Raw genomic sequence first — 13,803 nt, forward strand, 5'->3', positions numbered from 1 at the left:
ACACACACACACCCATTATGCCCTCGGTACTCTGAGACTGTGTGCAGCTCCGCACTCAGATGCACGGCTTCCCTCGTCTTCATTAGTGAAGTCCTGAGTTCTGATTTAACGCCTCGCGTCTTTCTGTGTTTCTGTCTCTGCCGCTGCCGCGTCTTTCTAACGGTTTAGTTCCCTTCTGTTTTACCGTCTGTTTCGCTCGCGCGCTGCAGAGGGAGATGCGCTGACTGGCTACAATGACATCATCTCTTAGTCTCTGCGCACGCACACACACGCACGCGCGCACCCGCACGCGCGCACACACGCACACACACGGACACACACACACGGACACACACACACCCCCGCACACACACACACACACACACACACACACACACACACCCACACCCACACACACACACACACACACGCACGCACACGCGCGCGCACACACGCACACACACGGTTGTTTACATTATGTGTGATCTGCTCATCATGTTTTTTATCATTATTTTTATTTTCTGATCATCTTCATGTTTCTTGTTGAGACTTAGACTCATTTTAGGAATACGTTTAAATCTCACCTTTACCAGCCGTGTGTGTGTGTGTGTGTGTGTGTGTGTGTGTGTGTGTGTGTGTGCGCGCGTGTGTTTGCGTGTGTGTGCGGGTGTGTGTGTGCGTGTACGTGCAAGTATGTGTGCGCGCGCGTGTGTATGTGTGTGTGTGTGTGTGTATGTGTGTGTGTGTGTGTGTGTGTGTGTGTGTGTGTGTGACGGTTGAATCTGCTCTGGTGAATCTGCTCAGGTTAGACTCCGCAGCGTGTCGTGTCTTCGCTGCCGATTCATTTTTCACACGTTGGAATTATTTTAATCTGCTGGGGTCACAGATCGACTCGTTACCATGACGATGACTCACACGACCTGTACATGAACACTCAACCAGAAGCAGCTTTTTAAAGAAACTCCCGAGGTGTGAGTCAACGTGAACAAAACAAGATATCTTTAGCATGTTTGAACAAGAGAGGCAACATTAAGATTACTTTATATTAAATACAAAAGTCAAAAAGCCAAGAAATGCAAACTTTAAAATAGTTGGATATATATTTATAGAATTGATAATCATAACGGATACAGTAACACGGCTCAGGTGGAACAGCTGGACTAAATGATGCCTTACAAATGTAAAAAGTGCATATCCTTTAAAGCCAAACTTATATTTAACATTATATTTTATGTTAGAAATCTGTAGCTACCTTGCACACTTTATAGTTTATATACTATCTTGTTTTTGTGTACTTTTAGTAGTAGATTAGTCCATTACAGAGTATTCTTACTCATATTGTATGTATTTCTTAGATCCTCTAATATTCACATCTTGATATAAATCCTTTAAGATCTCGTGTTTTTCTACCATTTTCCATTTCTTTCTTCACGTTGTTTTATGTTTTCCTCAGTTGTTTTCTTTTGATGTGTTGTTGTTGTTTACTTCCTGACCCTGTGAGAGATGCTAAAGTGTGGGATTGCCTGAGAAGCGTAACTCGGGGAAAAGTAACCTGTTAGAATGATTTATTGTAATATTAATATTAATAATGTGTTTCCTGTGTGTCTCCTCAGGAACAGACTCTACCTCACCACAGTGTCTTTGACAGGAAACAGCAGCACAATGACTCTAGCAGGTAAATAACATGTTGTTGTTGTTATTATTATTATGATGATTATTATTTATTTTTTTGACAGTCTTTTTATTTGTATTATTATTTTCAAGCCAATTCTTTTAAATAATGAACAGATTATTTATTATTATTGTAATAATATTAATAATTGTATTATTGTATTATTAATATTATAATAATCTTATTTTAAATGTATTATCATATTGATCTTGTTTGTTAATGTGACTGAAAGTGTCTCACTCTTCTTCTCTGCCTGTAATGGCTGCAGCATACCGAGAGAAGCTGAGAGAGCTCCCCCTGGTGTCTCTCTTCTGCTCCTGCATCCTGCCCAGAATCACAGAGGACAAGAAGGAAGGTCAGTAACTCTCTTTATTATATACAAAATAATAATATATTCACACTTAAGATTACGTTCCCACCTCTGATAAAGTCTTAGCTCAGGGGTGTCCAAACTTTTTTCACTGTGGGCCACATACAGCAAAATATACAAAGGGCTGAGCCGTTCACTAGAGGTGTACTGCCTCATAAGTTCCGTATTAAGTTAGCAAAATCAATCAAATGTAGGTCGATTATGATTAATACTTGAATATGCGTTAAGAAAAAACTGCGTACATCAAAGCTTTCCATAGGGATTCATTTATTGTGCTCACAGCTCATCCTTAAAACAGAAGCCTCAGATAGATTAGAACAAGGAGAACTATGAAGGGTCTGTTTCAAGGTGGTTATAAGTATTTGGGCTTTTTGCTTATCAACTAAGATTTGTTAGAAAATGTTTTCAACTCTATTTGACTGAATTTATTTGAAGAGTGGGCTTATTAACACATGAATACTACTGTAGTGTGTAATATCTGTTTTCATCTATATTTAAGAAGTACATAAGACAAGCACAAGTTTCATTTTTGGGCAATACTCCATTAAACTTTCTGAATTTGCTGAGGGCTGATTCAATATGGGACCCGGGCCGCATTTGGCCCCAATGCCGTAGTTTGGACACCCCTGTCTTAACTTCTCGCTGCAGGAGTAATTTATTTATGCATTTTCTATCTCTTTCTACAGCGGGCGTGGTGGACTTGAACCTGTGCAACATCCGGCACATGGAGGTGATCGAGCTGAGCAAGCGTTCGAGCGGCCAGGCCTTCGAAGTCATCCTGAAGCCGCCAACGTTTGACGGCGGCCCCGAGCTGAGAGCAACCACGCCCCCGCGCCAGAAGCCCTCTCTGGAGGAGATCCAGAAGAAGCTGGACGCCGCCCAGGAGAGGAGGAAGGTGGGTGGAATCACATCACATTAGTTCTCCAACTCATAGTTTGACCCCTTTAAGAGTCCTTTGAGCTTAATGCTGACGCGATCACAGTAGCGTGTTTCCAGGAATATATTTTTTGAGGAAACGTATTAGAAAAGTCGATGATAACTGCAAAGAATACAAATGTGGAAAGTGTTTTTTGCGAGACTCGATGCTATATTTGCAGAATAAGTTGTGACATTGAGGTCACATGACTGATCAGCTGTTGGTGCTGACATATATGTGTTTGTCAGCATTTATCGTTAGACAAAAGTAGCTGAAATAAAAGAAGATTTGTTTTTGTAGATGGTTAGATGTCTCCTCTGTTTACTGGAGTAGAGATTAGCCTATAGCGCCAACTACTGCGCAAACTACCGTACTTTTCGGACTATAAGCCGCAACTTTTCCCCCCATTTTTTTGTACAGCTAACGGCCACTAGGGAACCTCCTAAATCTATGGATTTTACAGGTAAAATTAACCACCTTTAACTCTACGGGCTCTATGACCGGTCCGCGCCCGCCACCTCTAAGCGGCGGGCTCCAGCAGGAAAAGCTGGAGGCCGGAAAAGAGTGAGACAGGTAGCGCGCCAAAGTAAAAGTGGAACCGAGAGACAGAACGAGAGCAAGACAGACGGACAATTTAGCTGCTGCGGCTTTGTAGTCCGAAAAGTACGGTACTCTGAGAGAAGGCCATTTGTTCTGATGCGAAATGAAAATGCCTTTGCAAGAAAGGTTGTGACAAAGCAAACACATTCAACTGGTGGACAGAACAATGCACCAAACTAAAGGAGAAGGTGCCCTAGTATCGATCCCTGAGGAACCCCAGAAGTTATTTCACGCTGTTACAAGTGGTGATTATATAAGGAATAAAAAATAAAAAAACAAGCAGTCCTCTTGTTTAGGTCTTTTGACCATTGATTGCGGTTAAAATTAGCAAAATAGAGAGCACCTTTGTCTTGCAGCATAATGAAGAGTCCAATTCAGAAAGAAGCCAATAGAAAATAAGACCATGAAGAATCTCTTCTATGTTTAGACTGTGTTTGAATGATCCGTTCTTCTGTCAGATCAGATAAAAACATGAGATTCTGTTGGAGAACCAGAACCTAAAAACAAGCAAACACAGGTATGAAACTCACATTAACCCTTCCTCTGTCGCCCTCTAGTGTCACGAGGCGGAGTTGCTGAAGCACCTGGCCGAGAGGAGGGAGCACGAGCGTGAAGTCGCTCAGAAAGCTCTGACCAAAGAGCGCCAGGAGCATCGGGCCGACGCCTATAAAGAGCAGCGGCAGATGCACCTGAACGCATCACAGGAGCACCTGAACGCATCGCAGGAGAGACTGCAGGAGGAGGTGAGGGAGCAGCTGTTATCATCAGATGTCAGTCTTTCTTATTGAGATGTCTGGTGTTTTATGACTGAATGGATCACTAACGCGAGTTTCTGTTTGTGTCTTTCAGGACAAGCACAGTGTGGAGGTGAGGAGGAGCTGGAGGAGGAAGAGGGGATTCTGGGTAGACGCGCTGACACAAAGCATAACGACAGTGTTGTAATGAGAAGGACATTACGCGAGTCACCACCGCTAAGCTAAAGGCGGCTAATGTTGACGTTTACTCTCATTTAGAAAATTGTTAGCAGCGTTATGATCTCTTCAGCTTCTGTAAACCACTGAGCTTGTTTCAGGCTAACAACCACAAACACTGGGGCACAGGTTCAAACCCCACTGACTGCAGTGGGGTTCGAACCTGTGCCCCCCTGATACCAACACCAACAAACCATTGACTTTTAGACCAGGGTAAAGAAAGTGGTTAAATAATTTCCTAAAATGTACCTTTAGATTTGTAGATCAATTAACCAAAGGCTTAAAAACAGTATAAGGTATTTCCAAATCTGTTGACACCAGTGGAAGCTCACTATAGTCTGAAATATAGTTTTTGCTGCAGAATTATGACTTTCTCTTCATACAAAACATTTTCTCTGCAAACTATTGGCAATGCAGACGTTATGTATTGATTGTGAGCATTATCATCACAAAACGACCTTTGAAAAAGTACCAAATTGTCCTTGATGAGGGTTGGTTTTAGGTAACGTGTGTTTCACATTTTATATCTTAATGAGAGGCTTTGCCAACATTCACATTGAAGGTTTCTTCATTTATTCTCAATTTGATCCCTTTTAGCCCAATGTATCAATGTTTTGATCCAGAAAGTGTTGGATGACCTTGCATTAACGCCTCCACCCTCTTTCCTCCGCTGCAGGTGTCTTGATGGCCTGATCACAACACAAGCTGAAATCAATTTGGAAGCCATTTCCGAGGGCGGATGATCTGAGGACTGAAGAGCCGGCGCTGCTCCAACTGGAGTCTGGCAGGAAGAGGCTCACATACACAGAGTCAGAGGAGGAGGACTGAAGGTTGGACCTCCTCTGAACAACCAGGACTCTTCTTAGCGAGATAATCACTTCTCAAGGACGCTGCATCTTCATCATCAGACGGCTCACGGAGGTTTTACTGCGCCGACAGTGCCAATGTGTTCATGTGTGATTGTGTACGTATCAAGGAATATTCTGGAAAGTTTGACCACACCTGAAACTGGACCGTGACCCAAAGGAAAAGTCACCGAAACAAGAAGTGAGTCCAGAAAAGAGCAGAGAAGATTGGATATGGTGGAATCTGATATCTGGATGTACAACACATCTGAGTGAAACAGCTCCATCTGCTGCCAAGTCTAGATACTTACAGTTATTGTGAAACAGAACCATAATAAAGAGTTATTCTGGGCTCTTAAGTCTAAGTGAATTAAAGTGAGTGAAGACGGTGTTCAAACACACGTCCGACAAATCCAATACCAACACTGGACTTCGATTCGACCAAAGATAGTTGTATGTCTGATACTAAGTGTCCTTGTAAAAAAAAATGGCGAGATGAGGCAAAAGACCCACAAACAAGACCATCAAACTCGGATACATTTGGGCAATTGAGAGCAGTCTGAGTCACAGAGATCTTTAGAGTCTGATGAGTTTGGTTAAAAACACCCAAAGGAGTTCAAACGCTTACAAGATCCAGACATGTCCTGGTCAAAATGTCCACGGTACAGAAACAGTTCAAATATAGATTATACCAATAAGAGTCTCACGGAGAAACCTATCAGAACAGTTCGATACGCTCCGTCATCCGAGCTAAACATTAAGAATTGGTCACAATCTGCAGCTGGAGGAAGGAGAGGAGTGCTTAGGGACCGTCTACAAACTGCAACGGAGTTTTGCGAGATCTCGCAAAGGGGTTTTGCGATATGCGAGATCTCGCAAAACTTTTTTTTTTTTTCTTCTCCATGTCCCCTAGGGGGCTCCGTAGAAACCTGGTCTCCTACAAATAAATTACGTTCTTATTCAACAAAACAGTACTGTCAATTATTATACAAGTATGCTTTTAACCAAATTCCCTATAAGGTCAAGTTGTGTGTGTGTGGGTCAAACCAAACAACTTGTACCCGTGTAATGGTGATCAAAATGTGACCGTAATGGGAACGTGATTTTGTAGGAGATCTGGAGAGGCTTGATTAGTCCTAGACGATCAATAAGTCACCACAAAAGAAAACATGATTAGACCTGAGTTTCAATCTCCTTTCACACCTCCCAAGGTTTGTTTTATTTTCAAGTTTGGAGTTATATTATATTTCTGAATATCAAGACATTATACAAACATTAGCATTCTAGCACCAATGCTACCATTTGAAGCTACATCTCAGCCCCCTACTGGTGAAAGTATATTATGTCAAGTGTTTACAGCTACAGAGTGTGTTTGTGTGTGTGTGTGTGTGTGTGTGTGTGTGTGTGTGTGTGTGTGTGTGTGTGTGTGTGTGTGTGTGTGTTTCACTGGCTGTGTTAAGGAGTGATGATATATGATGATGATGATGATGATGATGATGATAAATATTGTACAAAAATCACATTATATTTTAAATCGAATAATAAATCAATAACGCTTTACTTCTTTGTTCATCCTTTGTTTTTATTGAGTCAAATAAATACATTAACAGTAATACAAAACCTCCAATAAATACCTCCAAGTTAAATATTCATTTTAAATAAACTGCACCGATAAATAAACATCATATACGAAACACATCCAATGATCATCTGAGAGCTTCTAAACTCCAGCTCCGGACTGTAGTTAGAATATAAATACATATGGAAAATAAGCAGATTATTAAAGAACAAATACACATTTAAATTAGGGAAATTGTTTTATCTGGTAATTGGTGCTAGAAATTACGAGATACTCACTACTTATTTTAAATATACAGCAAGTCCTTAGCTGAACTCAATCAGGAAGTCATATGTTCTGTATGAAGTTTGGTTTAATTACGCGTATTTGGACTCCAACTTCTAAATCAAGATAAGCCAAAGTAATATTTGTGACTTACTATCATTACTATGACAGTTATGGACTTTTATTTGAGCCTTTATGTCCTTTCGTTATTCTATTATTTTGCAGCAGCTGAATCAGGTTTGACCCTCGATGCAGACGACTCTCAGATCTACGTCTAGATCGAAAAAATGACTATCTGGGCAGTTAAATAAATACATCATAAAATACGTTAATTATATAGGAACTACAGCATGGTCACCACCGCTAAGCTAAAAGTGGCTAATGTTGGGCTGTAGATATAAGTTCTACACAAAATAAATAATACAAAACCATAATTTAAACCAATTTAAAGTCAGATAAATAGAGATTTTTTTTCAGTTCTGGTACTGGATGGTGGGCCGGACGCAGGTGCATCCCACGGCGAGGAGGCGGGACTCCAGCCTGTAGTGGTACCCATGCTCCGCCCCCTTGGATTTGACGCGCCGCAGCAGCATCGCCTGGTGCATTATGGGTCGGGATTCCAGGTTCAAGTCCTCGACACCGTCCAAATCCAGGCAGCCGCGCAGAAGACAGCGAGCCTCGGACAGGAAGGGAGGCACGAGGGTGGCATCGTTAGTTATGCTGTGGACGGAGAGAGAGGAGGGACAACATTAGGATAAACATCATTAAAATATATATTGATTGTCTTGAAAAGGAGACTTGAACGAGAACGTGAAGTCATGTGACCGTGCTGTGGTTTCTTTACAGCAGGGGGGTCCAACATCTTTCCACTGAGGGCCACATACAGAAACACATACCCTCACTAGAGGTTTACGGCATCGTAGGTTAAGTTATAATTCAGCAAAATCAATCAAATGTAGGTCAATGATGCTTTCTACTTGAATATGATTTAAGAAACATCCCAGAGGGTTTCAGTTATCCTGTTGCAGCTCATCCCTTAAATCAGAAGCCTCAGATTGATTATAATAAGGGGTCTATTTAAAGCTTGTTATGGAAACAAAACTAAGATTAGTTAGAACATGTTCTCAACTCTAATTGACTGAATGTCTTTGAACAGTGATACTACTGTGTGCTCTTATAGGCTCAAATATATATTTAAGAAGTACAATATAAGACAAGCACAAGTTTCAGGTAGGGGCCATACACCATTATACTTTAAGAATTAGCTAAGGGCCAATTAGAAATGGACAACAGGCCGTAGTTTGGAGACCCCTGTTTTATATCCAAACGTTAGCTTTTTACTTTTGAATCCCATTGGACGAGGGAGATGCTGCCTTCAGGGACCGACACAGAAATACGACATGTGTGTTTCCTTACTTGTAGGTCCACGGGGAGATGGAGGCGTTCTGCAGCGGCCGAACACTTCTGTAATGTCTCAAGAACTGGTGGTCGATTTGCAGCGGGATCATTTCTGCCTCCGCACCATCAGAGACCTCGGTGTGGGTCTTCGGGTGTTTTGATTGGCCGCCTGCTGTGGGCATTGCTGCTGCCTCCACCATCATCATCTTCATCATCATCATCGCCACCACACAGAAAAGCTGAGGAAGAGGAGGACAAATGTAACTTTTAACACATTGTTTGTTGTTTTTCTTTGCAATGGTTATTAAATGATCTGTGTTTCTGTTTCTAAATGATATGACGCAGTAAAGAGAGTCAGTGAAATGTGGCAGAGGTACGAAAAGATGACTTTAAATAACATTTTGAATCCAGACAATAATGCATAATATCATGTGTCATATGTGAAGAACATGCGCCTAAAATGCCCCTAAAATACACACAAATACATTGAATTAAAATTATCATTAAAAGCATTTTTAGTTTAACATGCAGCAAAAACAGTTGCGATGCAGATTTCTGAATTGAAATTGAAATCTGCTTCTATGGAAATCACAATGATTTAAAAACTTTATTAATTTTATCATATAGATTATTGGTCCTTTAACACGTATAATAATCTACTTTCTGATGTCTTATTTGCTTTTTAACACTTATATTAAGACGTTTATATATCATTTGTAAGTCAATCATATTTTGTTTATCAATTGGACACTGCTGAAGTTTGTACAGTATCATAATTCTCTTGTTTCATTTCATTAATTTTCTTTTGTATTATTGTTTTACACGTTCGAAATAAATCAAATCAAACTTTTAAATCCAAACATGAAGTTCAAATGAAGACGCTCTTACCGTGACTTTGGAGGAGTTATTTGCTGAAGGCATCCTGGCGTCCGGTCTCTTCTTCGTCGATATTCAGATGTGAACGTTTGATTTTCTGCACCTGATGCTCGCTGGCTTTCTCACTGAAGGTACAGGTGTTGCTGTGTTTCTTCTTCGATGGTGTTCGGCCCGTATTTATGCTTGTCTGCATTACTTCCTGTCATGATGTCACCTTCCTCTTCTGCTTCTGTTCCCCCTTGATCCTCCTCTCTAAACCGCACATGACCCGAAAGCTCGACCTACTTTCACAACATTCTGCACAGAAAACCGCAGCATTTTATCTGGGTCATCTTTTCCTCTTCGACCTCAGCCACACGCTTCAGAGAAGTGCAATAAAACACGCTTAGTAATCAGGTAATCTTGTTTGGAAACGTTCTAGGTTTTTCGCATGTATTCATTATTTCGGTAATACATTTTTGTCTGTCAGTGCACAAATCGCTTCATTTATTAGTGGCTATCAAAGTATTCAAAAACACTACAGTGTGGAATGCTTAGGGTTTCGACACTTACTCTATCGCCACACAGATAATTGTAATTCTTGCTCTTTAGATGTTACTTTACTCTCCGCCACTTTTCTCACAAGTTCTGAACTGCAATTGCAAAAACGTACTTTTGATGTTTGTAGATTTAGGAACAAATGGCCGGACTTTGAGTAGGCATGTATACATGTGAGTAAAGTCACCCGGATGATTGTAATTCTAGCTCTTTCGATTTGACTTTACTCTCCGCCACTTTTGTAGATTTACGAGTGCAACGTATTCATGCCTCGACTTAAGAATGTGAGTAAAGCAACAAGTCCAACTCATACGACCAAATGGGTCGAATGTTCAAGCGCTTATGACGACCAAATATGTTGTTTGTTCAAGCGCTTAATACGACCTATAATTACGTTTTAAAATTGTCGGCCTCTAGTGCTCCCGTTGAATGCAAACGTTACCGAGGGTCGTTCATTCACAAATAACCCTCTCTGTAAAATCCTAAATTGTAGGATAGTTTGGCCATTAAAACGCTTTTTGATTAGATTTCTAGCGAGAAGTGAATATTGTACTTTTAGAATCCACGTCCAGTCGATATGTAGGATCTATAGTTTGATAGATATTACGAAGATGATTTGAGGTTTCGTCAGGAGAACGTGTATATGCGGGTTGAAAACAGTATTTCCGGACTCGACGTTTTCATAATAAAACCAATGATCAAATGATTTAACAGTGATATCTGCAGTACTCATCCACTAAAAAACATCAGTTTATCCTAGTTAATTATACGACATTAATTGGTTTAAATTGTGTACAATGCTTTTGTGTTTTTCCATAGGTTTATTTCTTTTTTCAGAGGTTTTGATAGGCTAAAATCACGCCGCAATGCATGTCGGGATATGGTGTTTATGTGATATGAAATCGGAAAAGATTTTTAAAAAATAAAATAATACTTTATTCCGAGTGTTCTTGCTTTTCTCTTTGGAAGTCATCACATAGCGGCATTGTAATACACGGTTCGGCTGCATTAAATATTACACATCTGCCGTAAATACTTATTTATAGAGCCCTGATCAGAAGACCTTTTAACAAACTGGAAGAGATGCCGCCAAAACTGAATACGTGACGTGGACCATACATATATTAGTAATTAAACAACATCTTCCATTTCTTTTCACACAATACGTCTCCTTGCAGTATCAACACTAATTCGGCTGACTTTTATATTTGATCCAATTAGTAGATAGTCTGTATTTACACCATAACGGTGCACAGCTGATAGAAACGGACTTTTTTGTAGTTTTTAAAGATATTACTGATTTTCTGAACTACCTTTCCAACTCCTCATGCAGTTGACTGTTACAGGTCTATACAGGTTCATGGTACAATGCATAAGCTTCACATCGAGAGACTGAAACTGTATTTTCCTTTACCGTTCTGTTTTAATTTCACAATAAAGTGAATAGTCATATTATGTTGATATCTCTATGATATTATTATGTTTTATTAACTAGATCACTGTTTTTTTAAACCGCACCTCCTAGTGGTTAAAGCACGTTATTGAATTTAGTTGTTGAATAAGTTATATTTGATGAAAACATTTAAATATTAAGAGTAGCCTCCATACAAAATAGGGGTCAATGATAAGCAAGGCAAGTTTATTTATATAGCACTTTTCAACACAAGGCAAAGTGCTTTACAAAAAATGAAAGACATTAAGAAAATGGCATTTAAAACCAGTCATTAAAAAGAAAAGCTAATAAAATAAACATTAAAAGAAAAAATACATGGATAAAAGTTACAGTGCAGTCTAAAATATGAATAGTTTAATTAAAAGCAGCGACAAAAAGAAAAGTCTTCAGCCTGGATTTGAAAGTAGTCAGAGTTGCAGCGGACCTGCAGGTTTCTGGGAGTTTGTTCCAGATGTTTGGAGCATAATAACTGAACGCTGCTTCTCCATGTTTAGTTCTGACTCTGGGGACAGAAAGCTGACCAGTCCCTGAAGACCTGAGAGATCTGGATGGTTCATCATTTAGCAGGATGTCAGAAATGTAATTTGGGCCTAAACCATTCAGTGCTTTATAAACCAGCAGCAGTATTTAGAAATCTATTCTTTGACACACAGGAAGCCAGTGTAAAGACTTCAGAACAGGAGTGATGTGATCCACTTTCTTAGTGTCAGTGAGGACTCGAGCAGCGGCGTTCTGAATCAGCTGCAGCTTCCTAATAAATGTTTTAGTGAGACCTGTGAAGACACCATAGCAGTAGTCCAGTCTACTGAAGATAAAGGCATGGACAAGTTTTTCCAAATCCTGCTGTGACATTAGTCTTTTAATCCTAGATATGTTCTTTAGGTGATAGTAGGCTGATTTAGTAACTGTTTTAATGTGACTGTTGAAACTCAGGCCAGAGTCCAGGACTACACCTAGATTTCTGGCTTCATCTGTTGTTTTGAACATTGCAGACTGAAGCTCAGTGCTAACTTTTATACGTTCTGCCTTGGCTCCAAAAACCATTACCTCAGTTTTATCAAGAAGATACTGTAGTGATCTCTACAATAAAACAGTTTAGTGCAGGACGTCGAAAGACATTAACAGGAGGATGTGATAAGGCTGATTTAAGTTTATATTTCACATCATTAATCAGAATCTGCAAAGTAACTAAAATAAATGTAGTAGAGTAAAAATACCAGCTTAACCTCTGAAGTGGAGTAGAACAAAGTAGTACATGCTGCTGTAACAAAAACATTTCCCAACTTGGGATCAATAAAGTATCTTAACTTAAGCTGATCGATGGCTCCTGCCATATTTGCAAAATGTGCCTCTGAACCTTGACAAGTGCATGTTTCAGGCTTATCAATGAACAACAGGAGGGGTCACAGACATAAGACCAGCTGTTAAATAAAGCTCTTCTGACCTTAGCTGTCATGTGGTATTAATGCTGCCCATTATGGACACAAGCAATTTTCACCCATGTATTAATTATATGTTTTAAATTTGATAACACCAATGTGTTTCGTATCTCCTAAACCTCCAGGGATGTACACAGTTTAATACTGGCAACTTCTAATTGTGGGAAATACGAAAACGTCTTTTAAAACTATAATTCCCAGTAGAGACGTGCCATAGAACATGTTGCGAAACACACATAGCCAGCATGTGTAGTTCTGGGGGGGGGGGGGGGGGGGGGGCTGGGCTGGACCCGTCCAAGTCCAGTTTTGGAAAGTCTGCCGTGGTTCCATTCCATTTCAAAGAGCTGTTTGACACTCGGCGTAACCTTGTCTCACTGCCACCCCAACATCCAATCACAGAGCTTGAGGGCTAATCACGGGGTTTGTAAAGCAAGGCGGATAAACTGATGTTTTTTTTAGATTTTCCAGAGAGGGTTTTTTGTGAATAAACGACCCTCCGGAGCGTTTGCAATCGACAGGCGCATGTTGTTTCTTACACGACCACTAGAGGTGCTACACTTTAAAACGTGACTCTGGGTCGTATTTGGCTGCTGAACAATCGACCTATATGGTCGTTTTTTGAAGGAGGACAGGCTGGAGTAAAGTTAAAGCAGAGAAGGAAGTCTCCAGGGATTTGTATTTGAAGATCTTAACATGACAAAACTTCTCTACAATCAATGTTTTTATTATTACAACTGTACTGTTATGGCTTTAACTTGGTGGTAATCTTTCTTTCATTGAGAAGGCTGTGAAACGCCTACAGAGACTGATCTTTGTTGGTGGTGGAGACCAAAAACAGAGCTAAAAGAGACGGATGACACTTGTTTGTGTTGCCTTCAAGGGTCAGGGTTAGGGTCGTTGATTC

General features: G+C 40.2%; 2 protein-coding genes across 2 annotated transcripts in view; one reads left to right on the forward strand and one right to left on the reverse strand.

Moving 5' to 3' along the window:
* The window catches only part of stmn4l (stathmin-like 4, like), a 7,808-nt gene extending 895 nt beyond the window's left edge, over positions 1-6,913 (forward strand). Inside the window, exons 2-7 of the mRNA XM_034077511.2 lie at positions 1,593-1,654; positions 1,920-2,006; positions 2,708-2,916; positions 4,095-4,280; positions 4,387-4,404; positions 5,185-6,913. Coding sequence (XP_033933402.1) covers positions 1,593-1,654; positions 1,920-2,006; positions 2,708-2,916; positions 4,095-4,280; positions 4,387-4,404; positions 5,185-5,193 — 571 coding nt within the window. The 3' untranslated portion in view covers positions 5,194-6,913. The remainder of the gene's footprint in view (positions 1-1,592; positions 1,655-1,919; positions 2,007-2,707; positions 2,917-4,094; positions 4,281-4,386; positions 4,405-5,184) is intronic.
* A 743-nt stretch (positions 6,914-7,656) lies between these two features.
* Positions 7,657-9,625, reverse strand: il17a/f1 (interleukin 17a/f1). The gene is made up of 3 exons (XM_034077528.1): positions 9,483-9,625; positions 8,613-8,833; positions 7,657-7,916 (listed from the first exon to the last, which is right to left on the reverse strand). The coding sequence occupies exons 1-3, from the start codon at positions 9,513-9,515 to the stop codon at positions 7,670-7,672; spliced, it is 501 nt and encodes a 166-aa protein (XP_033933419.1). The 5' UTR covers positions 9,516-9,625; the 3' UTR covers positions 7,657-7,669.
* Between the last annotated feature and the right edge of the window lie 4,178 nt (positions 9,626-13,803).

The sequence above is a fragment of the Pseudochaenichthys georgianus genome, unplaced genomic scaffold (genome assembly GCF_902827115.2).
Source record: "Pseudochaenichthys georgianus unplaced genomic scaffold, fPseGeo1.2 scaffold_167_arrow_ctg1, whole genome shotgun sequence".
NCBI classification, from domain to species: domain Eukaryota; kingdom Metazoa; phylum Chordata; class Actinopteri; order Perciformes; family Channichthyidae; genus Pseudochaenichthys; species Pseudochaenichthys georgianus.